This window comes from Lynx canadensis, chromosome X, assembly GCF_007474595.2.
Source record: "Lynx canadensis isolate LIC74 chromosome X, mLynCan4.pri.v2, whole genome shotgun sequence".
Lineage (NCBI taxonomy): Eukaryota > Metazoa > Chordata > Mammalia > Carnivora > Felidae > Lynx > Lynx canadensis.
The window spans coordinates 14,189,978-14,214,532 of NC_044321.2; the positions used below are offsets into that span (position 1 = coordinate 14,189,978).

The following is a 24,555-nucleotide window of genomic DNA, read 5'->3' on the forward strand; positions in this document are numbered from 1 at the left end:
CTGTATCTTATCTCCTAAGCTTTCTTGAATCACAGTTTCATTTAGAGCCTCTTATAGATCAGTCTGTTTTCTAAAAACATTAAAATATATTATCAACCAAGTTATTTTGTCTATAGTGAACTTAATATAGCATATAAAAAAAACTTTTACCTCAATTTACAGTATGACTCTGACATTACTTGTCTATTTTGAACATAAAGTTAAACTTTTCAAACCAGAGTTAAAAGTCTATAGACATATAATTATATAAATATTCTATTATATCAATATAAGCATGCCAATATTATAAATAGCTCATAGACTATAAGTATTATAAAATAATCTGTATATTATAAAATCTTTGCCTTCTCAAAACCTAAAATCAAATCTGGAAGAAAAGCTGAATAAAGGATTAGATGAGCATACCAGTTATCACTTCTCCTCCACGATGATCTGGCTTAAGAAATCCAAAAACAGTCTTGCTTTGAAAGGCACAATCCACACAGGCCTGCACAGTCCTCCGGAGCACCACATTCACTGGGCCTGGACCAAAGTGGTCAGGCAGTTGCTGGATCTTCTTCTGATCCAGGTGAGGACCAGAGTTTCCATGTTTGTTTACATAGACACAGACTTGAGGAAACAGGTGTATACAAAAATAACAAACAGACTGGTTAAAAGCAACATAAACACTACGTAATTACTATATCCCACTAACCACACTTCAAAGAGAACCCAAATATAGTTAGTATCAATGACCATTTCTGCTACCTAAAAATACATATGTAAACGTCTTTTCACATTTGTATAAAGATATTCAATCTAGAGAGAAATAATCCAAATGCTTATTCAATTTTCTAGAATTCTGCCTAAACTTATAATAAAAACTATCCAAGTTTAGTAGCATCATAAAACAATTCTTTACACATTTCCACATCACAGAAAATGGTATGAAGATAAATATTTTCACCTTTCAACTGTACACACAGTGTAAGAATTTTCTTTCAAAATTGGTCACAACTCCTTCTTAGACTGGTTATTTTAAATCACCAACACCGCACCTTCATTATATTTTCTAAAGTAACCCAAATAATTTAAGATACATGCCACACAGTAAGTTCTAATGACCTAGAGCAATTTTTTTCATTAACTTAAGGAAAATAAAAATGGTCTTTATATATATGCCAAGGTTCACTGAAGAAAATCCAAAATTAAATGCTTTCCTTAGTATAATAAAAGCTTATGATTTATATTTTTTAAATGTTTATTTATTTATTTTGAGAGAGAAACAGAGTACGAGTGGAGGTGGGGCAGAGGGGGAGAGACAGAATCCCAAGCAGACTCCGTTCTGTCTGCACCAAGCCCAACACAGGGCTTGATCTCACAGACTGTGAGATCATGACCTGAGCCAAAATCAAAAGTCGGAGGCTTAACCTACTGAGCCACCCAGGCGCTCCAAGCATATGAATGAGAAACAAATCATCTATAATCATGCAAATGTCACGTTTCCATAACAGTTCTTCCCTGGGAATCAATAAATCTAAATCAACATACAATGTAACAATATGAGGTTGTATTATTACCAAACACAAAATATACTGTCCCCCTAAATCAAGAAGCACATTATTTTCATTCATCATTTAATTTATACTGCCCAATTTTATATATAGTCTATATTCAGTAGAATAAAAACCCATTAATCTCACTTTCACTATTTTGAAATATATGATAATTCAACTTTGTGGCAACAGCCAGAGGAAGGATGGACTCTTATCACAGAAATGAAACAGCTATTAAAAACTTAACCCATGGTGGGGCACCTCAGTGGCTCAGTTGGTTAAGCGTCCTGACTTCAGCTCAGGTCATGATCTCACGGTTGGGGAGTTCGAGCCCCATGTCGGGCTCTCTGCTGTCACTCAGAGCCTGGAGCCTACTTCGGATTCTGTGTCTCCCTCCCTCCCTCCCTCTCTGCCCCTCCCCCACCCGTGCGCACACGCGCACTCTCTCTCTCTCTCAAAAATAAATAAACATTTGGGGCGCCTGGGTGGCGCAGTCGGTTAAGCGTCCGACTTCAGCCAGGTCACGATCTCACGGTCCGTGAGTTCGAGCCCCGCGTCGGGCTCCGGGCTGATGGCTCGGAGCCTGGAGCCTGCTTCCGATTCTGTGTCTCCCTCTCACTCTGCCCCTCCCCCGTTCATGCTCTGTCTCTCTCTGTCCCAAAAATAAATAAACATTGAAAAAAAAATTTAAAAAAAAAAAAAAAAAATAAATAAATAAATAAACATTAAAAAATCTTAAGCCATGGACAAAACCCTACTGAACACAAGTGAAGCTAAACAAAGATTTCAATGTTTTATCTCCTTTGCATTATACTCATTTAGTCTTTCCTGCTAATGGCCTAAAAATCAGAAATAATAAACTGAGTATGTACAATAATCTTTAGGTGATCTTTTCTACTTCAAAAAGTAATCTCTTTTTAGCGAGGAAAGTAAAATTGGGAGAAAAATCAACAGAACAGAAAAGTATAAGGGAGATAAAGATCTAGGAGAAAAAGCAATAGTACATGCTTTTAAAAAAAGGAAGGGAACAAGAAAATGTACAAGAGATGACAAATAAAAGGGGGATTGTTCAATCTAGGTCTGTGTCATTTCATACTCTTCACATAACAGAGAATAATTTAAAGTCATCATGCCCCTTGACAGGCAAGGATCTGTCAAGATTTTAAAAGGCATTTTATTTTTTTTTAATGTTTATTTATTTTTGAGACAGAGAGAGGCAGAGCATGAACAGGGGAGGGTCAGAGAGAGGGAGACACAGAATCTGAAACAGGCTCCAGGCTCTGAGCTGTCAGGACAGAGCCCGACGTGGGGCTCGAACTCACGAACCGCGAGATCATGACCTGAGCCAAAGTCGGCCGCTTAACCGACTGAGCCACCCAGGCGCCCCTTAAAAGGCATTTTAAAAAGATTTGAGGTAGCTTTAAAATTACACACAAGACAAAAAGACATCATGAAATAAGGGAAGACAAAAACAGATCTGACAACGATGTAAATTTTGTAAATCTTACTAAGATGGATAAAATACTTTAAGAGTACTGAATTTTCAACTGATTTGTGTATTTAAACAGTTTTTCCTTAACATCAAAATGAATAACCAGAATTTAAAAATACTTTAATATGAAAAATGCTTCAAAAATGTGATTATCAGCATCTTGTTCTCCTCTTATTTTAGTCCTCAGACTTCAAAGACACTAAAATAACACAGAGTAAAAGATTAGTAATTTTATACTCTCTAAAAAATACTAATTTACCTGTAGACATCACTATTTTAGATGATCCAGGAGTGGCATCCCTATTATAAGCACGACGATCTCTGATCAGGGAATTTATAGAAGCTGAAGATGTAGAACACAAAACAGGAAAATATTTTTCCTGTAAAAAAAAAAAAAAGAGCACAAGTATACATTACACATTTTTAAAAATTCCTAAAGACAGAGGTCAAAAACTTATCAGCCTCACTGGTTCACAAATGATCAGCTGTCTGAAGCCCTTGGGGTTGGAAACCCCTGTGTGTGTCACAAGCTACAGTACTTTCCAAACTGTGCTCTCAGAAGGGCCCATGAGCTGGTCAGGTAGGAGAGGAAGAGACCAATAGGCTGGAATTCCCAGGGTTATCCCTCCTCCAACTGGTCACGCCTGAGCCAAAATAGTTCACTCTATAAAACTTGTTTTATTTTCTGAGGTTCCCTGTACAACTATTTTTTTCACACCGCTAAAGAAAAGCCTGTAAATCTAATCCAGCAATACATCAAATGGGGTAGGGGACCTAAACAAAGCAGAGGACAGAGTTTGTCTTTACAAAGCAGTCACTTATCTGGTTTTTACTGTATCTAGCCTGCATTTCTCCATATTATATGTGATAATTTTTAAAAAATTATAAGTGGCTTGCTAAAGTCCATATAAAATTATGTCTATTATATTTGGTAAAAACCAAACGCCTTCTGGCCATTGTTAAATATCACTCGCATTTTGTTTATTATGTATCAACTCTTGGAGTTTTCTTGGAGCTACCTTCAAACATGGCTCTCCAATGTCAGAGAAGGAGCTCTTATACCTAGAAAAGGTAATAATAGAGGATATTTTTATTTTTTTAATGTTTATTTTTGAGAGAGAGAGACAGAGCACAGGTGGGGGAGGGGCAGAGAGAGAAGGAGACACAGAATCTGAAGCAGGCTCCAGGCTCCAAGCTGTCAGCACAGAGCCCAGCATGGGGCTCCGACTCAGGAACCAAGAGATCTGACCTGAGCTGAAGTCAGATACTTAACTAACTGAGCCACCCAGGTGCCCCTAATAGAGGATATTTTAAAAGCAGGGATAAAGGAGGATAAAATAGGATAACATTCAATATTGTTGGATTTTCCTTATTTGTTTAAATTAATGACTGTCATTGGGGTTCTCTGTATTCCAGTAAATCATATTATTTTTAAGTACTGAACTATAATTACTGTGTTGATATATTATTGTTCTTACAGTATTTTAAAAATCTGAAATCTGAATCCTATGTCTTAAGACATACCAAGATATAGTATGCTTGCATTAGCTATTTATATTGAATAAAGGTACATTTATTTGAAAAATGTGCTTCTATACCACTAGAATCCTTAGAGGGGGTATGTGTGGAGAGTGGACAAAGTAAAGAATAATTCATACTCTAGTTCAAAGGTTTCCTAAATAATTAAACTATGGCATGACAGTACTGAAACAGAGATATAGGTAACCACATGAGAATCTTCATCTTTTCATGATGAAATAATAAAGACAGAGAAGATAGTGAATTAAAATTCTTCCTCTGAGGGCCATCTGGGTGGCTCAATCAGTTAAGTGTGGACACTCTTGACTTCGGCTCAGGTAATGATCTCATGGTTCATTAGATTAAGTCCTGTGTCAGGCTCTGTGCTGACAGTGCAGAGGCTGCTTGGGATTGTCTCTCCCCCTCTCCCCTGCCCAGGTGATAGCACTCCCTCCCTCTCTCTATCTCAAAATAAATAAACAAGCTTAAAAAAATTTTTTTAATAAAATTCTTCCTTTGAAACAAAAAATAGAATCTCAAAAAAAATTATAAAATCTATCAATCTATCCCTCACCTGACCCCACCATCTTATAAACAGTATTTTCAAAAACACCTTTTCAAAATTGTCAGATTAGAACTAAAATTATTTGAAAATAAAGGCATAAAGAGAAACTTCATGTAGTTTTATCTTCATCATTATATCAACTAATCACAAAGACTTTTTTCAACAGCTGGAAAATACACATTAAAAATATGCATCAATGACACCCTTGATAATTTTAATTTTTAAAAAGCATTTAAAATAAAATATTATTTCTGGGCGTGCCTGGCTGACAGTCATGTGACTCTTGATCTTGGGGTCCTGAGTTTGTGCCCTATGTTGGGTGTGGAACCTACTTAATTAAAAAAAATTATTTCCCTTTAAATATCGTAACTTTCCTTAATTTTATGCAATTTAAAAAAATTCTTTTTAATGTTTATTTATTTTTGAGAGAGAGAGAGACAGAGTGTGAGTGGGGGAGGGGCAGAGAGAGAGGGAGACACAGAATCCAAAGCAGGCTCCAGGCTCCAAGCTGCCAGCACAGAGCCAGACGCGGGGCTCCAACTCACAAACTATGGGATCAATGACCTGAGCCGAAGTCAGACGCTTAACCGACTGAGCCACCCAGGCGCCCCTATGCAATTTATTTTGAATTTTAAAAATTTAATCTGCTAATGATTTACATTAGAATAACCTGCTTATTTGATTTTTTCAGTGTTGATGATTTTATATTTGAAATATATTCACATTTAGGGGCGCCTGGGTGGCGCAGTCGGTTAAGCGTCCGACTTCAGCCAGGTCACGATCTCGCGGTCCGTGAGTTCGAGCCCCGCGTCAGGCTCTGGGCTGACGGCTCAGAGCCTGGAGCCTGTTTCCGATTCTGTGTCTCCCTCTCTCTCTGCCCCTCCCTCGTTCATGCTCTGTCTCTCTCTGTCCCAAAAATAAACAAACATTGAAAAAAAAAAATTAAAAAAAAAAAAAGAAATATATTCACATTTATTGACTTTTAATTTTTATTTAAAAATTCTGAATGCTTTTTGAAATAAAAATACCAGTATTATTTTAAGCATTTTATTTTAAAGTTTTTATTTATTTTGAGAGAGAGAGAGAGAGAGAGAGGCAGGCAGAGAGAGAGGGAGAGAGAATCCCAAGCAGGCTCCACACTGTAAGCAAGAGCTTGATGCAAGTCTCGAACTCACAAACCATGAGATCATGACCTGAGTGGAAATTAAGAGTCAGACACTCAACTGACTTGAGCTACCCAGACACCCCAATTTAAGAATTTTAAAATCAAAATGGTATTGTCATTTTGCTCCATACTGCAAACAAACATTAGATAAAACAAAACAAATGTTATATACATATGTATACATACATACATATATATATACACATACATATATATATATATATATATATTCAGATGGCTAAACTCAGAAATGTTTAAGTAATACTGCTATTTTACTTCTAATCCATCTAGGAAGATTCTATGTTTTTATATTAAAAGTGTATCACTTGTAGACCAGATACATTTGGGTCTTTTTAAAATCCATTTTTATAATCTGTCTTTTAAATGGAAAGTTTACTCCACTTTTTTTTTTAAGTTTATTTGTGAGAGAGAGAGAGAAAGAGCAAGTGCACATGTGTTGGGGCAGGGGCACAGAAAGAGAGCCTCCAGCAGACTCTGCACTGACAGTGTAGCAAACTCAGGAAACAGAGATCATGAATAGGATGCTTAGCCAAGTGAGCCACCCAGGTGCCCCGAGTCCACTAACTTTTAAAATAATTATTAATATGTTTGGGTCTTAGTATACCCTTTATTATTTCTTTTCTATTTGTCTCCTTTGTGTTTTATTCCTCTATCCCTCTTTTTTTTTTTTTTTTAGTTACTTGAATATTCCTTAGAATTTCATTTTAGTTCTCCTATTGGCTTTTTAGCTATACTTCTCTGCATTTGTATTTTTACAATATGCCCTGGGGATTATAATGTATAATCTACATAGTTAACATTGTACTACTTAACATAAAATGTTGAAACCTTGCAATGATATAAATCTGTATCCTCCACTCAAAACCTTTATACTAAGTATTACATGTATTACCTCATGTTATGTATTGATGTTATATAATGATGTATTCTATCATGCTATATGCATTACATTACCCCGTAAGACCATATTATGATTATTGCTTTAGTCACATTATTATAAAGAAATTAAGAGGGGGGCACCTGGGTGGCTCACTTGGTTAAGCATCCGACTTTGGCTCAGGTCATGATCTCACCATTCATGAGTTTGAGCCCCGCATTGGGCTCTGTGCTGACAGCTCAGCGCCTAGAGACTGCTTCAGATTCTGTGTCTCCCTCTCCTTCTGCCCTTCTCCTGCTCACACTCTGTATCTCTCTCTCTCTCTTTCTCTCAAAAGTAACATAAAACATTAAAAGAAAGAGACAGAGAGAAATTAAGAGGAAAAAAGCAAAACACAAAGTCATTTGCATTCACTCAGAGATAAATTTCCTTCAGCATTTCTTATAGTGCTTGTCTGCCAGTGATGAATTCTCTAAGGATGTTTTTATCTAAAAATATCTTTAGTTCACCTTCACTCCTGAAGAATATTTTTGCTGGATATAGAATTTTGTGTAACACTCCTATCTCCTGTGTGTACTCTCCTGAACCACAGTGTGTCTGCTTCCATTCACTGTCCAGTATCTTCAAGTAGCTAGTTTTTTTTCCTATTATTTCCAGGTTTAAAAGTTGTTTTCTTTGCAGGAATCACTTAGGTGGTATGTGACTCTAGCATCATTGAATTCATCATTCTGATTCCACCTTCCATCTGCTTTATTGAGGTATAATTTGTGTATAGTAAAATTCACCTCACTTTTAAAGTATACTGAGTTTTGGGGCACCTGGATGGCTCAGTTGGTTAAGCATCTGACTTCAGCTCAGGTCATGATCTTGCAGTCAGAAAGCTCAAGCCCGGCAACAGGCTCTGTGCTGACAGCTCAGAGCCTGGAGCCTACTTCAGATTGTGTGTCTCCTTCTCTCTCTGCTCCTCCCCTGCTCGCATTCTGTCTCTGTCTCTCAAAAATGAATAAATGTTAAAAAAAAAAATTTAAAGTATACTGAGTTTTAAATAAACTGGCCTGAACGTAAATATACCCACACAGTATTTTCAATGTGGTTCTGAAAAAGTCAAACATTATTCAAAGTTTTAAGTTTACCCAAGAAAAGAAATACCAGGGGCACCTGGGTGGCTCAGCTGGTTGAGCAGCCGACTCTTGACTTTGGTTCAGTTCATGGTCTCATGGTTCATGGGATCCGGGCCCCACAAGTGGGCTCTGTGCTGACACTGTGGAGCCTGCTTGGGATTCTCCCTCCCTTCCTCTCTGCCCTTCCCACATGCGCACACACACTAGTATCTCTCTCAAAATAAATAAACACTCAAAAACAAATACCAATCTTGATGGCTATGTGGGCTTTAAAAAGCCTTATGTATACTCTTTGCACAGTATATTCCTAAAAGGCCTCATCATACTGTTAGTATGATCCTAACCTGTATGTTATAATAAATAACCAGAGTACAACAAATCAGGAAGAGATACAACTAACCTTTTTGGGGGCTTTTTTCCTTGGTGTGGTATTTTTAGCAGAATTTCCCTTCTTGGGGGCTGAAGTATGTAGAGGTGGTTTAATCCGACTTGATTTCCTGATCTGCTGCGTTGGTAATATTATAGCAGTTTTCTGTGGAGACGGCATTGAATGTGGGGCCGCTTTGGGAAGAGAAGACTGTGTTTTTGCTATACTCTTTGTAATGGGCACTGAGGGGGGAAAAGCACAGCACAAAAATAAAATTAACACACACACACACAAACTATATATAGTCCTAAAACCGTGTGTTCATAGTAGCCACAAAGTGAACAAAAACCTTTTTGAAAAAAAGTATGTACAATATAGAAAGGTATACTAACCATCTTTAATAAAATTTTTATATGAATACCTAACCAAATGTACTGGTTCTTCAGCTTATCTTCAGATATAACAGAGAACTTCAGGTAAGAAAATTGTCCAGGAGATGAGAAGTTAGTGAATTGTGGAAATGCAGAAAAAATTAGTAAATTTTGGGAAACCATCAGAGGAAGTAAATAAAGTCAAGAGGAGGCCTGGAAGCCTGGAACAAGGGGAACAGAAGAAAGGAGAGAGATGCCAATATTTACTGGCTACCCATTACAGGCTAGGCACTTCAATATGCATTATCCCATTTAATCCACCCAAAATTCCTGAGGTCGGTACCATTTCCCCACTTTATACATGAGGAAACTTCGGCTCTGCAAGGTGAGGTAACTCAGCCAAGATCACCCATTTGGCTAAGAGAGTTTGGTCTCCTAAGTGCATGCTTTTTCTAATATGCTACCTTGCTTTCTGCCCTCAAACAAAAAAAGGCTATTAAATTCACTCCCCTGAGTCAAAGTGCACAAGTTTTAAAAAAAGGGAATGGTGGGGGGCAAAAGACAACTTTGTGAATTCCTACGTGCTATTTTACTAGAGAGTCAGGAGGTGCTCTCTAAGAAGGAGTCTTAGGTTTTTTAAAAAAAACAGGTGTGGAGGCATACTTACAAAGAGAAAACAGTAACAAGTAAGTACAGACAAAAACACACTGGTAAAACTTTTCATGCCTGGGAATTTAACCTTGTTTAATATTTATTTCCAAATAGTACTCATTAAATATACATTTCTGCTGACCCATGAAGACACTTTATTATTGAAAGATAGTGCTTGCCTTCTCTGAATTGTGAAGACAGCTGCACACATAATTACCACAGAAGAAGAAATACACTTAGAAATGAACAGCAACCCCCTATTTCCAGCTACTGTTCCACATGTGCTGGTTTAGCTTACACATGGCTGACTGGAACAGAAACTAAAATGGATTAGAGATTTGAATTAATATGTATCTTGCTTTTGATCTAAAAAGACTTAAGAGGTATGGTTGCTTAGTGTTCTCCAGATTTTCCATCCACCATTTATTTACTCAATACTTAGTGTATACTTTTTACCAGTCTAGGCAATTTAGGAGATTCAGAAGAAATAGGTATGGCCCCAGTCATACAGTTTGTGTATCCTGTGAATGTAGTTGTGTATCCATAAAATTCGTATCTCCTTAAGTAGATCAATGATACATGATTTCCTTCTCCTCAAATAAACTGAATAGTGTATTACACAGCCATATGACAAGAAGAGCAGAAATTACTGTAAAAACAGATACCTTGAATTTGAGGCAAGTAATAAACAAAGTCAAATTCTGAACAGCCAAAAACAGAAAAGCAAGATATGGTCTGGAAAAACCAAAACTAAGTCAAAAAGAAAACATCTGTCATTGGAAACATTTGACTTTGGAACCTTTTTCAGATTTAGCAATTCTTTCCAAGTCATCTTCCTTATTCTTAAAACTGCATGTACAACTAAACTATCATTTATACTAAAATCTTTCAAGGGGTGCCCAGGGGGCTCAGTTAGTTGAGCGTCCAACTTCGGCTCACGTCATGATCTTCCATGAGTTCGAGCCCTTCATCGAGCTCGCTGCTGTCAGCACAGAGTCCGCTTCAGATCTGTCCCCCCCTACCCTTTCTGTCCCTCCTCCACTCACGTGCTCTCTCAAAAATAAATAAAACATTAAAAAGAAAAACTTATGGGGTACCTGGGTGGCTCAGTCAGTTAATTGTCCGACTCCGGCTCAGGTCATGGTCTCACAGCCTGTGGGTTCGGGCCCCACAACAGGCTCTGTGCTGACAGCTCAGAGCCTGGAGCCTGCTTTGGATTCTGTGTCTCCCCCTCTCTCTGCCCCTCCCCCCCCCCCCCTCTCTCTCTCTCTCTCTCTCTCTCTCTCTCTCTCAAAAATAAACATTAAAAAAAAAATCCTTCATACTGCAACTATAAACCCAAAGAAACAATATAAGCCTCAACTTTGAAAAACATAGACATAGCAATAGAGATGGCTACACTTACACTATCACTATCCAACCTTGAGGCCTGATAGTCACAAAAGCTCACTTGAGGCACCCAATGCCTCTATCTGGAATTTTGCTCCCTGACTCATAGAACGAGCTCACATTGCCACAAACTGGTCGTGGGCGGCAGTAAGAGCAAAGGGGAAACCCCCTGATCTTCTTTCATTCACTCCTGCTGCCATCCCATACCAAAGCACCAGCTCCCTTGACTGGTGTTTCAGATTCTGCCCCATTTCTCCTCTCTCTTCTCCCAACCTGTACCAGAGGAAGCCACCCATGCCATTCCAGAAGCGAAACCCTGCTTGAGAAACTAAACATTTGATAACAGCCAGAGTCTGTTTTTCCTCTGAAATTAGCCTTTTGAATACCCAAGGGCTGTTCTTGTCATATAAGAGTAACTTTCCCTTCCCATTAGCATGCTAAGTGTCTTTTATTATTTTTACTTATTTTTTTAATGTTTTATTTTCTTGAGGGAGAACATGTGCACAACATGGGGAAGGCCAGAGAGAAGGGGATAGAGGATCTGAAGCAGGCTCTGCGCTGACAGCAGAGAGCCCAGTGCAGGGGGTTTGAATTCACCAACTGTGAGATCATAACCCGAGCCAAAGATGGACGCTTAACTGACTGAGCCACCTGGGTGCCCCGAGAGTCTTTTAAATGTATATTTCCTTATCTTCAGCAATAAAAAACTCATTTTAGAAAGCCTCAAATAAGGGGTGCCTGGGTGGCTCAGTCAGTTAAGCGATCCACTCTTGGTTTTGGCTCGGGTTATGATCTCGCAGTTCCTGAGTTCAAGCCCCACATCAGGCTCTGCACTGATAGTGGCCTGCTTGGGATTCTATCTCGTCCTCTCTCTGCCCCTCCTGTGTGTACTCTCTCTCTCTCTCTCTCAAAATAAATAAATAAACTTAAAAAAAAAAGAAACCTTCAAATTAGCTAAGAAAAACTCTTTTTTAAATTTCTTTAAAATTTATTTATTTAGGGGCACCTGGGTGGCTCAGTGGGTTGGGCCTCTGACTCTTGGCCACGGCTCAGGTCATGATCTCATGGTTTGTGGGACCAAGCCCCCACTGGGCTGTGTGCTGACAGCACGGAGCCTGCTTGGGATTCTCTCTCCCTCTCCCCTGCTTGTACTCCTGTACTTGCTCTCTCTCTCTCTCAAAAATAAACTTAAAAAAATATTAAATTTATTTATTTATATTTTGAGAAAGAGCACAAGTGGGGGAGAGGCTGAAAAAGAGGGAAAGAGAGAATCCAAAGCAGGCTCAGCACTGCCATCGCAAAGCCTGATGCAGGGCTTGAACTCATGAACCATGAGATCATGACCTGAGTTGAACCCAAGAGTCAGAAGCCTAACCGAATGAACCACACAGGCACCCCAAGCTAAGAAAAACTCTTAAAGAAAACCACAGGGGGTAGTTACTAGTGGAAAGGAAAACAAGGAAGCATGTTCCTAATACCACAGCAGATAGTTGGAAGCCAGAAGCCAGGTGAGGACTATGAATTTTCTCAGAAGAAGCAGAGTAGAGATCAGCTGGGCATGGGACTCCTGTACCAACTGGTCATAATAACCTATTCCCTTCCCTGCTTCTCATTATCTAGGGAGAGACACTGGTTCTAGATTAATTAGGTTCAAATCCAGATTTACCACATAATAATTATGAGGTCTTGGGACAATTATTTAAATTCAGCATGTGGCACATGGTACATATTTCAATAAATGTTAACTGTTAATAGCAGCAGCAGCAGCAGCATTACCATCAGCAGCAGCCCTGCCTTGATTCTCACCTTCTCTTTCCAGGCCCTGAGGGTGCTCCTGGCCCTCTTCTATCAATGGATGGGATATCAGGGAAACCTTGTTGTCAATGCCTAACAAATGCAAGAAAAAAAGTTTCATCCAAATAAGGATCTCCTATTTACCGACATTCTGATCCCTTTCCTCCTTCCTTTCATGACCAAACTTCTTAAAAGACTAGCCCATGTTCACTACCACTGCCATTTTCTTATTTTTCAACCCGCTGCAATTACACTTTTAGACACCTCTTTTTAGGGAAGCTTTGAATGCTAAGGTAACCCACAACCTCCTAATAGCACTAAACACTTTTGATGATGTCTTCTTTTTTAAATTCGTTATTGGATTTCACACAGCCACTCCCTCCTGGTCCTTCTTATACCTCTGTCATGTTTCCTGTGGTGTTCCCCAGGATTAGTCACCTTCCCCCTACCCCCACCTCAGTTTTGAGTGCTTTTAGTTCACTCCCTTGATTTCAGCTACTGCCTACATATAATGATCACCAAATTGCTTGCTCTCATGTTCTTCTGCCCACTTAAGCATTCGTAAGCCACCCCCTACCCATCATAGGCCTCTCTCAAGTTCCAGAGCTGTGTTTTCAATAGCCAACTCAATAATCTTATATATAGGCATCTCTCACTCAACATGTCCAAAACCAAATTCATCACGCTTATCTTGAATGACATTACCTTTTACACTCAATTATGAGTAATCAGAAATCTTGAAGACATCTTTGTACTCTTCCACCATCGACGTGTGAAACCAAGCCTACCTGAAGTACTTCCTAGTTGTGTTCTTCTTTATGCCCATGAAATGACTTCTCACATAAGCTATAGCACTAGCCTCTTTACTAGCATTCCTGGCTAACCTTTACAATCCATATTTGATAGCACATAATCATGATCTTTCTAAAATACAAACTATATGTCACTTTTCCTCTTAAAAATCTTCAGTGATGCTGGGGCACCTGGGTGGCTCAGTCAGTTAAGACTCTGACTTCAGTTCCAGTCATAATCTCACAGTTCCATGGGTTCGAGCCCTGCATAGGGCTCTGTGACGACAGCTCAGAGCCTAGAGCCTGCTTCAGATTCTGTGTCTCCCTCTCTCTCTGGCCCTCCCCCGCTCATGCTCTGTCTGTCTGTCTGTCTCTCTCTCTCTCAAAAATAAACAAACATTGAAAAGAAAATCTTCAGTGATGCCACATTACCCATATGCTAAAATCTAAAGTCTTTGGCCTGGTGTCCAAGGCCCTCTACATATCTTCACAATCTCATATCCTCTATTCTCCAACTATCCTTATAGATTCAGTCATAATCATGTTTCAGGTCCCCAAATATTCTGACCCTTACTGCCTTGCAGAAGCTGATCCAGGAAAGGCCTTCCCTCTCATGTCAATGACGAGCTCAATCACGAGCACTGCAAAATTCCAGCACTAAGCTCCGAGGCAAACCATAGGACTTCATGCTAATAAACTTCACAGACTGCATTTATCTCTAGCAGCACAGGTATTACAGCATCTTATCTTTTCTTAGATACCTACCTGTCCCACTACACTGTGAATTCCTTTAGAAGAAGGAACTATGTAAGTTCAAACCATTATTATACCTCCAACATGTGGTTGAGGGCCTGCCACATAACAGGCATCCAAGAAATGTTTGTTAAATGAATAAATGTTTAACATCCAAGTTTTGTCTCTGGTCTTATATTCCCAAAGAAACAAGTTGGGTAGCTTATGCATCAAATAGGCCACCATGGTTTAATAACAACATTTTACAGTTTGCTGGGAAAAAAATGCTTCACCTCAACAAAGAAGGTTACAGAGGGTACATACTTCAACTCAATAATAAGGGCCATATATGAAAAACCCACCACTAACATTATATGCAATGATGAAAAACTGAGTTTTTCCCCTAAGGTCAGGAGTAAGACAAGGATGTCTACTCTCACCACTTTTATTCAACATAGTACTGGAAGTCCTAGCCACAGCAATCACACAACAAAAAGAAATAAAAGGCATCCAAACTGGTAAGGAAGAAATAAAGCTTTCACTATCTCCAGATGACATGATATTATATATAGAAACCCTAAAAACTCCAAGAAACTACTAGAACTAATAAATGAATTCAGTAAAGTCACAGGATACAAAATCAATAGACAGAAATCCACTGTATTTCTATACACTAATAATGAAGTAGCAAAAAGAAAAATTAAGAAAACAATCCCACTTACAATTGCACCAAAAATAATAAAATACTTAGGAATAAAGTTAACCAAGGAGGTGAAAGACCTGTACTCTAGAAGCTATAAAATACTGATGAAAGAAATGGAAGATGTCACAAATGGAAAGATATTCCATGTTCATGGATTGGGAGAACCAATATTGTTAAAATGTCCATATTTCTCAAAACAATACATAGATTCAAAGCAATCCCTATCAAAATACCAACAGCATTTTTCACAAAACTGAACAAATTACCCTAAAATTTGTATGGAACCCCAAAAGACCCCAAACAGCCAAAGTAATTTTGAAAAAGAACAGAATTTAAGGTATTTCAATCCCAGATTTCAAGATATACTACAAAGCTGTTGCAATCAAAACAGTATGGTACTGGCACAAAAAAACAACACATACATCAATGGGACAAAAGAGAGAGCCCAGAAATATATCCACAATTATGTGGTCAATTGATCTTCAACAAAGGAGGCAAGGGTATGCAATGGGAAAAAGACGGTCTCTTCTACAAATGGCACTGAGAAAACTGGACAGCTACATGCAAAAGAATGAAATTATACCACTTTCTTCCACCACACACAAAAATAAACTCAAAACGGATTAAAGATCTAAATGTGAGATCTGAAACCATAAAAATCCTAGAGGAGAACAGGCAGTAATTTTGTCTGACATTGGCCATAGCAACACTTTTCTACATTTGTCTCCTGAGGCAAGGGAAACAAAAGCAAAAATAAACTACTGCAACTATACCAAAATAAAAAGCTTCTACACAGCAAAGGAAACCACCAACAAAACAAAAAGGCAACCTACTGAATGGGGGAAGATACATGTAAATGACAGATCTGATAAGGGTTTAGTATCCAAAATATATAAAGATCTTATACAAATCAATAACCCCAAAAACAAATAATTTAAAATGGGCAGAAGATATGAACAGGCATTTCTCAAAAGAAGACACACAGATGACCAACAAACACATAAAACGATGCTCAATACCACTCATCCATCAAGGAAATGCAAATCAAAACCACAATGAGATATCACCTCACACCTGTCAGAATGACTAAAATCAAAAGCACAAGAGACAAGTGCTGGTGAGGATATGGAGAAAAAGGAACCGTTTTTGCACTGTTGGTGGGAATACAAACTGGTGCAGCCACTGTGGAAGACAGTATGAAGGTTCCTCAAACAATTAAAAAGAGAATTACAATAGGATCCAATAATTCCACTACTGGGTATTTATCCAAAAAAATATAAAAACACGAATTTAAAAAGATATATGCACCCCTATGTTTACTGCAGCATTATTTGTAATAGCCAAATTATGGAAGCAACTCAAGTGCCCAATGACAGATGAATGGATAAAGATGATGTGGTGTGTGTGTGTGTGTGTGTGTGTGTACACATACATACACTGGAATGTTACTAAGCCATAAAAAAAGAAAGCTTGCCATCTGCAACAACATGGATGGGTCTAGAGAATACAATGCTAACAGAAATAAGTCAATCAGAGAAAGACAAAGACCATAGGATTTCACTCATATGGAATTTAAGAAACAAAACAAAGAAAAAAAAAGAGACAGGGGCGCCTAGGTGGCTCAGTCAGTTAAAGCATCTGACTCTTGATTTCAGCTCAGGTCATGATCTCACAGGAAGTGAGTTTGAGCCCCGCACAGGTTTCTGAGCTGACACTGCAGAGCCTGCTTGGAATTCTGTCTCCATCTTTCTCTCTGCCCCTCCTGCATCTCTCTCTCTCTGTCTCAAAATAAATAAATAAACTTAAAAAAAATCATTTAAAAAAAGAAAAAAAAGAGACAAACCAAAAAACAGACTCTTAACTACAGAGAACAAACTGGTGGTTACCAGAGGGGAGATGGATGGCTGGATGGGTGAAATATATGAAGGGAATTAAGAGTTCACTTATCGTGGTGAGCACTGAGTAATGTATAGAATTGTTGAATCACTATTTTGTACACCTGAAACTAATATAACACTGTATGAAAAAAAAAACTTCAAATACCAATCAACCAACTTAAAAATCAACTTCTAAGAAAGGAGGAAATAAAATCTCTTATCTGTAGTGTTTCCTCTCACCCAGTTTCTAAGGTGCTGCTGTTATGGTAACCCCAAAATGCCTAAACCCATGGCATTGTAATCCAAGATATATGGAGCGAATGTTTAATTTTTTGTTTGTCTGTTTAAAGGAAAACACCTTGTCTCAAACCAAATAAAAGATAATCTTTGACAATGTGTAAAAAAAAAATCAACTTCTAAGAATACACTCCACTCAAAAATGAAGGAAGGACTGCAAATCAAAATCACAATTTGGTACCACTTTACACCTACTAAGATGGCTATTAAAAAGAAAAACAGTTAAGTGCTGACAAGGATATGGAGAAACTGTAACCCCCATACATTGCTGATGGGAATGTAAAGTGGCGCAGCTCCTGCGGCAAACAGTTTGGCAGTAGCCAAAAGTTAACACAGAAGTAACATTTGAACCAACAATTCCATTCCTAGGTATATACCCAAAATAAATGAAAACAGGGACTCTAATAAGAACATGTACAGGGATATTTTCATAGCAGCACTATTCACAGTAGCCAAAAGGTAGAAACAGCTCAAATGTACATCAATGGCTAAATGGATAACCAATGTGTTACACATGCATACAATGGAATATTATTCATCCATAAAAAGGAATGAAGTATTGGTAGCTGAAATGGCATGAATGAACCTTGAAAACATTACACTAAGTGAAAGAAGCCAGACACAAAATCACATACTATATGATTCAATTTATACGAAATATCTAGAATAAGTAAATCTACAGCAACAGAATACAGATTAGTGGTCACAGTTAAAATATTTTCTTCTATAATCTTAACAAACTCAAATGCAGAATTAAATAGTTGGGTTAAACATTTCTTAAGGTTCAAATTTGAGGGAGCTTCTGTGTAAACCACAGATAAAAATATCTAAAGTGGTGCTAAAAACAAATTATCAACATGCCCTTAATAATCCAGTATTTAGGGGCTTTCCTTTTTTTAAATTCTCTTGGCTAAATAAACCCTTAAGGGAAAAATGCATCAAATATTAGAGGAGAACCTTCTGTACTCTAAATTTTCTTATGTATTTTCTCAAAATGAAACATTTATAATCCAAATACATTTTATGTCTATTAATTATTATAATAACAAAGCAAGAATACTTAAGTAGATGGGACCAAACCAATACAGTTCTGTATACATGGAACAGAATACAACACATGCTTCTAAAGACATCCTCAGCTGGTCTCAATGACTACTGGCAATTAATTAATATTTCTGATTTTTTAATTAAAATATCCTAAGGTTTATATATCAAAATATTAGAGGATGGCAAGAATACTGGCAAGAATACAGGCAAGAATACAAGCAATTTTTAGATTTTACCCTATCGCTTTGTTTTCTAAATGTTCTACAATTCCAATTTTGTCATAAAGATTATAAAATGCCCTCACAAAGATAAACCTAGCCATTGGGGGGGGGGGGTGGAGAGAAAGAGAGAGAGAGAAAGAGAAAGAGAGAAAGAGAGAGAAAGAGAATATCTTAAGCAGGCTCCAAGCACAGCACACAGCCCAATGCGAGACTCAATCTTACGACCATGAGATCATGACATGAGCTGAAATCAAGTGCTGGACGCTTAACCGACTGAGCCACCCAGGTGCCCCAAACCTAGCCACTTTTTTAAATAACAGAACAAGTCATGTCTCTAAAGAAAACAATTATTTGACATAAGCATTACTAATATTTTATTTTGATAAAAAGCCATACAACTTGTAAAGACATACAAGAATCCACTAAAAAATAACAGTAGAGATACCCATGCAGACTCACTGCATACTGGCAGTGACCTCTAGAATCTGCAGCTGTCTCCAGCAATTTCAGAATTAAAGAGTAGATCCCCTCAGTAGCCAGGCTGACTCAGCAGAATAGAACTGTAAAAGCATCATTATTGGCCAAGCAGCTGACCAGCAGAGACACATGGTCTCTATTTCCATTCACAGTAGCAGGGGCACTCTTGGTCTTGGTCAGACACCTCCCAAAGGCCTCTGCTTATCACTCTTCCTTTTACCATTACTTAAAGACCTCTAAGATACTTCTTCACTTTTCTCACTTTCTCACTGTGCCCAAAACAAGTATAAAAGTTCTTTTTGAGACCTGCCCCCTGCCCTACCATTTTAAAAGGTTTATTTGTTTTACAACTAATCACTACAAGGAAAAAGAATGGCAAACACTGAAAAAGTTAAAAAGGAAAAGAAGGTCTCTAATTCTTAGTGGTAGCTGTCCCCAGTTTTTGTGGAAATGGTACTGTCTTTTCATATTTTAACCCTTATTGGACCTATTCTAACTTGAATGTTCTGCCCAGTTCCCTGCTCATTTACCAAGAAGAGATGGTTTAGTTGGCATTGTTGGCATCCAATAGTTTGAACAGGCCCAGCCCTATTGCCTTCGCTCCTCCACTGTCTTTCCTGAGTCTCCTCATGACCTAGGTAGGTTTCCCTCCCCAAAATCAAGAACCACAGTTTTACAGTATTAAAAATACTTTAAACATACAATAAGGGGCGCCCGGGTGTCTCAGTCGGGTAAATGTCCTTCAGCTCAGGTCATGATCTCACAGTTCGTGAGTTTGAGCCCCACGTTGGGCTCTGTGCTGTCAGTGTGGAGCCTGCTTTGGATCCTCTGTCTCCCTCTCTCTCTGCCCCTTCCCTGCCTGCACAAGCTTGCTCTCTCTCTCTCCCAAAACTAAACATAAAAAAAATAATAATAAAATAGGGGTGCCCGGGTGGCTCAGTTGGTTAAGCGTCCGACTTCAGCTCACGTCATGATCTCGTGGTTCGTGAGTTTGAGCCCCACATCGGGCTCTCCACTGTCAGTGCAGAGTCCACTTTGGGATGCTCTGTCTCCCTCTCTCTCTGCCTCTCCCCAACTCTCTCTCTCTCTTTCACTTGTTCTCAAAAGTAAACATTTTTAAAAAGCTTGTTAAAAAATAATATAAAATAAACATACAATAAAAGATAACTCCCACATAAAAAGAAAAACAAGCCATTCACTCACAAAAGTAAAGATCTGATTTAAAAGAGCTTGTTTTGGGGCGGTATGACAGAGCATCCCCATTTGGGAAATGCTGCTATGTCTCTTCTAGGAGCTTTTAAAAATTATGTCTGGACAACTAACCAAAACCAATATACTGAAAGTCTTTGTAGCTTTAATTTCTGTCTCCCCCATTTCAAAATAAGACTTGGAGATCTAAGACAAACAGATTCAAGAAGAGAAAAGACACCCTTTACACACCTTATAAAACATACCTTAATCTGTATAGAATATTCTATAAGGTTACTGAAAACTTACAAAAATGCTACAGGGAAAAATATCCCAAACACAATTAAAAGGTTAAAGGATAGCTCTCTAAATTAAACAAAATACAAAAGTCCAGTTAAAGTTATTTACCTTGTACGTAAATGACACTGCCTTTTTTCTTGGCATACATGCTAAATTAAAATAAAATCTAATTTAGTGGAATTTATATGGTTTTCCTAACTTGTTATATAATGATATAAGCATTCAGCCTAGAAAGGAAACCAAAAAAATGCAAGAAGCAGCTAGAAATCACAATTAAATTTTAGAAGGGCCTTAAGAGCGTTCTTTTAACAATACTTGCCCCATCACAGACGCTCTGTAAACTACTCACTTCAGCTTCATGGGGGTGCTTCCCATGAAGACCATTATATTTCACAATCGCTACTCATATCTGCTCACTTCAAAAGAAACCAAGATTTTGGTCACAATGACATTAAAGAAGATGACAATTTCCAACACCTTTAATATTTTCAGAAGAAAGTTCACATGAAAAGAAGCAACTTCAGTTGTTTCAGGTCAATTCATAATTCATTTAACAATTCTGAGCTTTTAAAAGCCACTCAATTTTTAAATCACAGCACCTTTTTTCTTACAGAATGACTTGCATTATGCTGTTAAAAAAAAAAACAACAACATAGCAGTCACTGCTAGGATTTCCACAAACCAAATGTACTGACACGATATTTAATTAGTAAAATGTTATCCACATCTCTATTACTGTACAAATACTTTTACTAAGTCTCAGGTAATTCTAATGAAAAATCATGTCATATTCCTCAAGGCTATAGAAAAATATATGATAACACTTTCCATCACAAACTGGAGATTTAAATTATCAAGTTTGAGTCACAATAGGGTTGTTATTTCTTTATTTAAAGCCATCTTTATGGTAAAAATAACCAGACTGACTTTTCCCTTCTACCATAAAACAATTTTTATAAAAGACTAATCAAATAATAGTACCACCAATTTCAGTAAGTAATATTTAGAGCAAAAAAGAGAATTTTTTGAGATAATAGAAATGATTGGATATTTAGTACACAAAAGCTAACAAAGCAGACAATGAATTTCTTTAACCATACTTCAACTACAATATAAAGAAACTTTGGGGTAATTCCTACCTTTAGAAATATTCCAGAGAAACAAGCTGTTGCTATATTTACCATTAAAGTGACTTAGGTTCCACTTGATAGCCTTTCTCTTTTACCAGAAATAAAACTGCCTTTCTGGAGAAAGCGAGTCAACAACAAAGCCCATGTTGCCAGAGCAAGCCTAGATTTCTAGCAAATGGGGATGAGGCTATTTGCATTTGTTGGTTTAAGGGGAGGAAGAGTGGGAGGAGGGACTAAGAGGACTGCTAAAGTAATTCGCATATTGTCTGTGGGCTGTATGGACAGTGATCATCAGTCACCTGCTCAAACTTCCCTCACTCCTGCCTTCAGAGAAGAACCAAAGGTTACCCTGGGTCAGAGAATCTGGAAAGAAATGAGAAGACTTGCAAAATCTAACTGCTAACCCATTGCGTCTGTAGACAAAGTTATCCCCGCCGAACCACGTGTCCTAAAACCAAGACATTTTAAAAGTCACAAGAGAACTTGTTAAAATATATCGCAGAACAGAAACAAGAAAGAAACTCCAGGCTCTGCTTACAATTATTGCAGTATTTAACTGAACTACTCAAAACAGAGAAAGGACATTTGGTTTTTTTCAAGATACTTCTTTGCATCACAATAGCCATCTCATTTGCACAAGCAAAACATTTGTTCCAAGCTGTTAGTATGAAAAAGAAAATATCAGCTGTTTTAAATTTCATGGCTTTTGAGTGAATAATTTGGGGTGATAGCATTTCTATTTCATTTATGCCAAACAAAAAGAGTACTAAATAAATTAAGTATAGCCTGTATTTTATCATAAGCTACATTAAGTGCAAAAATCTAAACAAATACTTAAAATTAAGTGTTCATTCAGAAGCTTTCTCATGGCACTGACACACCTTGAACTTTTTACAGCCTTAATTACATGTATGTCTGTTACTTTTGACCCATTATAACATAAAGGAAAAAATGCTGCTTTATGTGGTTTTTACTAAACATACACAGTTGTATAAAAAGAGGGGAATGGGTGGTAAAGATATGTCCTAAAAACTATAAAATCTTAATTTTAAAACTTAGAGAAAGGTGAAGACCAAGTTACAGAAACCACATACTCCTCTATGCACCCCTGAACAAAAAACAAAAGCAGCCATAATTTCTGGTTTTGTTTCTTAAAAAAAAAAAAAAAAAAAATGAGACTGAGGTGGGGGTAGGGGTGGGAGATAGAGTATTTGTTTGCTCAATGGAAGGTCTGAAATGTTTCTCAAAAGACTAACTTTGAAAGGGTTCAAAAGGAAAATTCTACATAGGAAGGGCTTTACAAAATAAGACTACTATATAAAATGACTAGTTACACTTTTTAAAAAGATCAAAAGTTCAGATATTAAAACCCACTCCCTTAAAATTTTAAATTAAAAAAAAAAAAAACCTAAACCATATACACACCACACACACAACCACAAAATAAACCAGCATTCGAAGCAGCTAACAGTGCCCAAGACAATCTCATTTAAAACCTATTCAAAGCATTTTACTTTATTCTTAAGAAACAAGTTCCTATTCATACAGTTTGTATCTGAACTACCAACAGAGAAACTCTAACATGCCAGTTCTATCAAACATCATCAAAAATATTTTACAAGGCTATGGAAGAAATGCCATGTTACCACCGAGTTCTACCTAGAAATTAAAGCTTTTTCTGTGAGAGGTGGGGGCTGGGGAACCCAATAAAACTGAAGGATTTTACCAAGAAAGGAGCTAGGATGGTCACTGATAGGCTATACCACTAGACAGGAATGTTTCCTGATTCTAGGTTTTCCCCTCCTCCACAGTTCCCTATGGACCAGAGGAATTCCTCTAAACCCTCGGGACCCTGCAACTTTATACTCAAAGCATCTGGAAGTTTGCTGCCCTCCTTCCTGGTTGGTCTATGTGGTCACAACTGCATAAAGAATTAGGCTACAATATGACACTTCACACCAGCGTAGGTTGTTAATTTATAACCAGTGATGCATAAATCTGAAGCTAAGTTAAATAAAACTAATTCATTAGTGTTTTAGAAATTACATAAGTTGAAAGTTTAATTTACATAGTTAACTTAAAAGTATTTAACTTTAAGTACCTCTAAAGCCAGGTAGAATGGTTTACAATATAGCAATTTATTTAAAAAAAAAAAAAAACTTTCAATATACCACAATATGAGAAAAAAATTAGTATTAGGGTAAATATTTCTAAGAATCCTCTGCCTCTTAATATATCCATTTTCTCAAAGACTAGAAACCTACATTTATTGTGTTCATAAATAAAATCATAAAAAATAGCAACCTATTTGTTTAGAAACTTTCCCAAATAAAGACAGGAAACATTAAAATATTAAATACAAAAAGCACACATAGCCTTTAAAATAACATTAGTTCCAGTTGTGATCCTAAGTTATTAGATTCCGGGTCTTGCTCTTTCACATATTAAATGTGTGAACTTCAATGAGATGACTGGCTATGTATCCTATGTACCAGAGACAAAAGAAAGGTAATATGGGAATAAATCAATAGCTTATAGAACATTCCTAAATTTCTATCATTTTTTTTCAGAGAGAATGAAGTTGTAGGATACAAAGGAGGTGGGGAACAAAATGAAACAGAAAACAGCAAGACCAAATAAATTCTTCAAGAAGAAAAAGTCTACACTGGGCCTTGTTTTAGTTTACTTGACCCAGCCTTCTTTAAATTGTCAAGGACACAGCAGTACACATACTTCTTTCCTCTTTCTCCCCAGATACCCTGTACAGGTCCAGAATAAATCTGATGAGCTGTGACAGCACCAACCAGCAGTGAAGGACTTTGAAAGACTGGAGGGTCATAATGAGAGCCAAGAAACAAAAACCTAAATAAACAAGAGGAAAAAAAAACCACACAGCTTGCTCAATTTTCTATCCAAGGTAAGTTTC

At 37.5% G+C, this 24,555-nt stretch overlaps 1 protein-coding gene across 1 annotated transcript in view; it reads right to left on the reverse strand.

The window, feature by feature from the left end:
* SCML2 (Scm polycomb group protein like 2) overlaps window positions 1–24,555 on the reverse strand; it is a 79,303-nt gene that overhangs the window by 14,015 nt on the left and 40,733 nt on the right. Inside the window, exons 7-10 of the mRNA XM_032592230.1 lie at window positions 12,879–12,959; window positions 8,695–8,903; window positions 3,287–3,407; window positions 406–609 (exon numbers count right to left, since the gene is read on the reverse strand). Of these exons, the coding sequence (XP_032448121.1) occupies window positions 406–609; window positions 3,287–3,407; window positions 8,695–8,903; window positions 12,879–12,959 (615 nt within the window). The remainder of the gene's footprint in view (window positions 1–405; window positions 610–3,286; window positions 3,408–8,694; window positions 8,904–12,878; window positions 12,960–24,555) is intronic.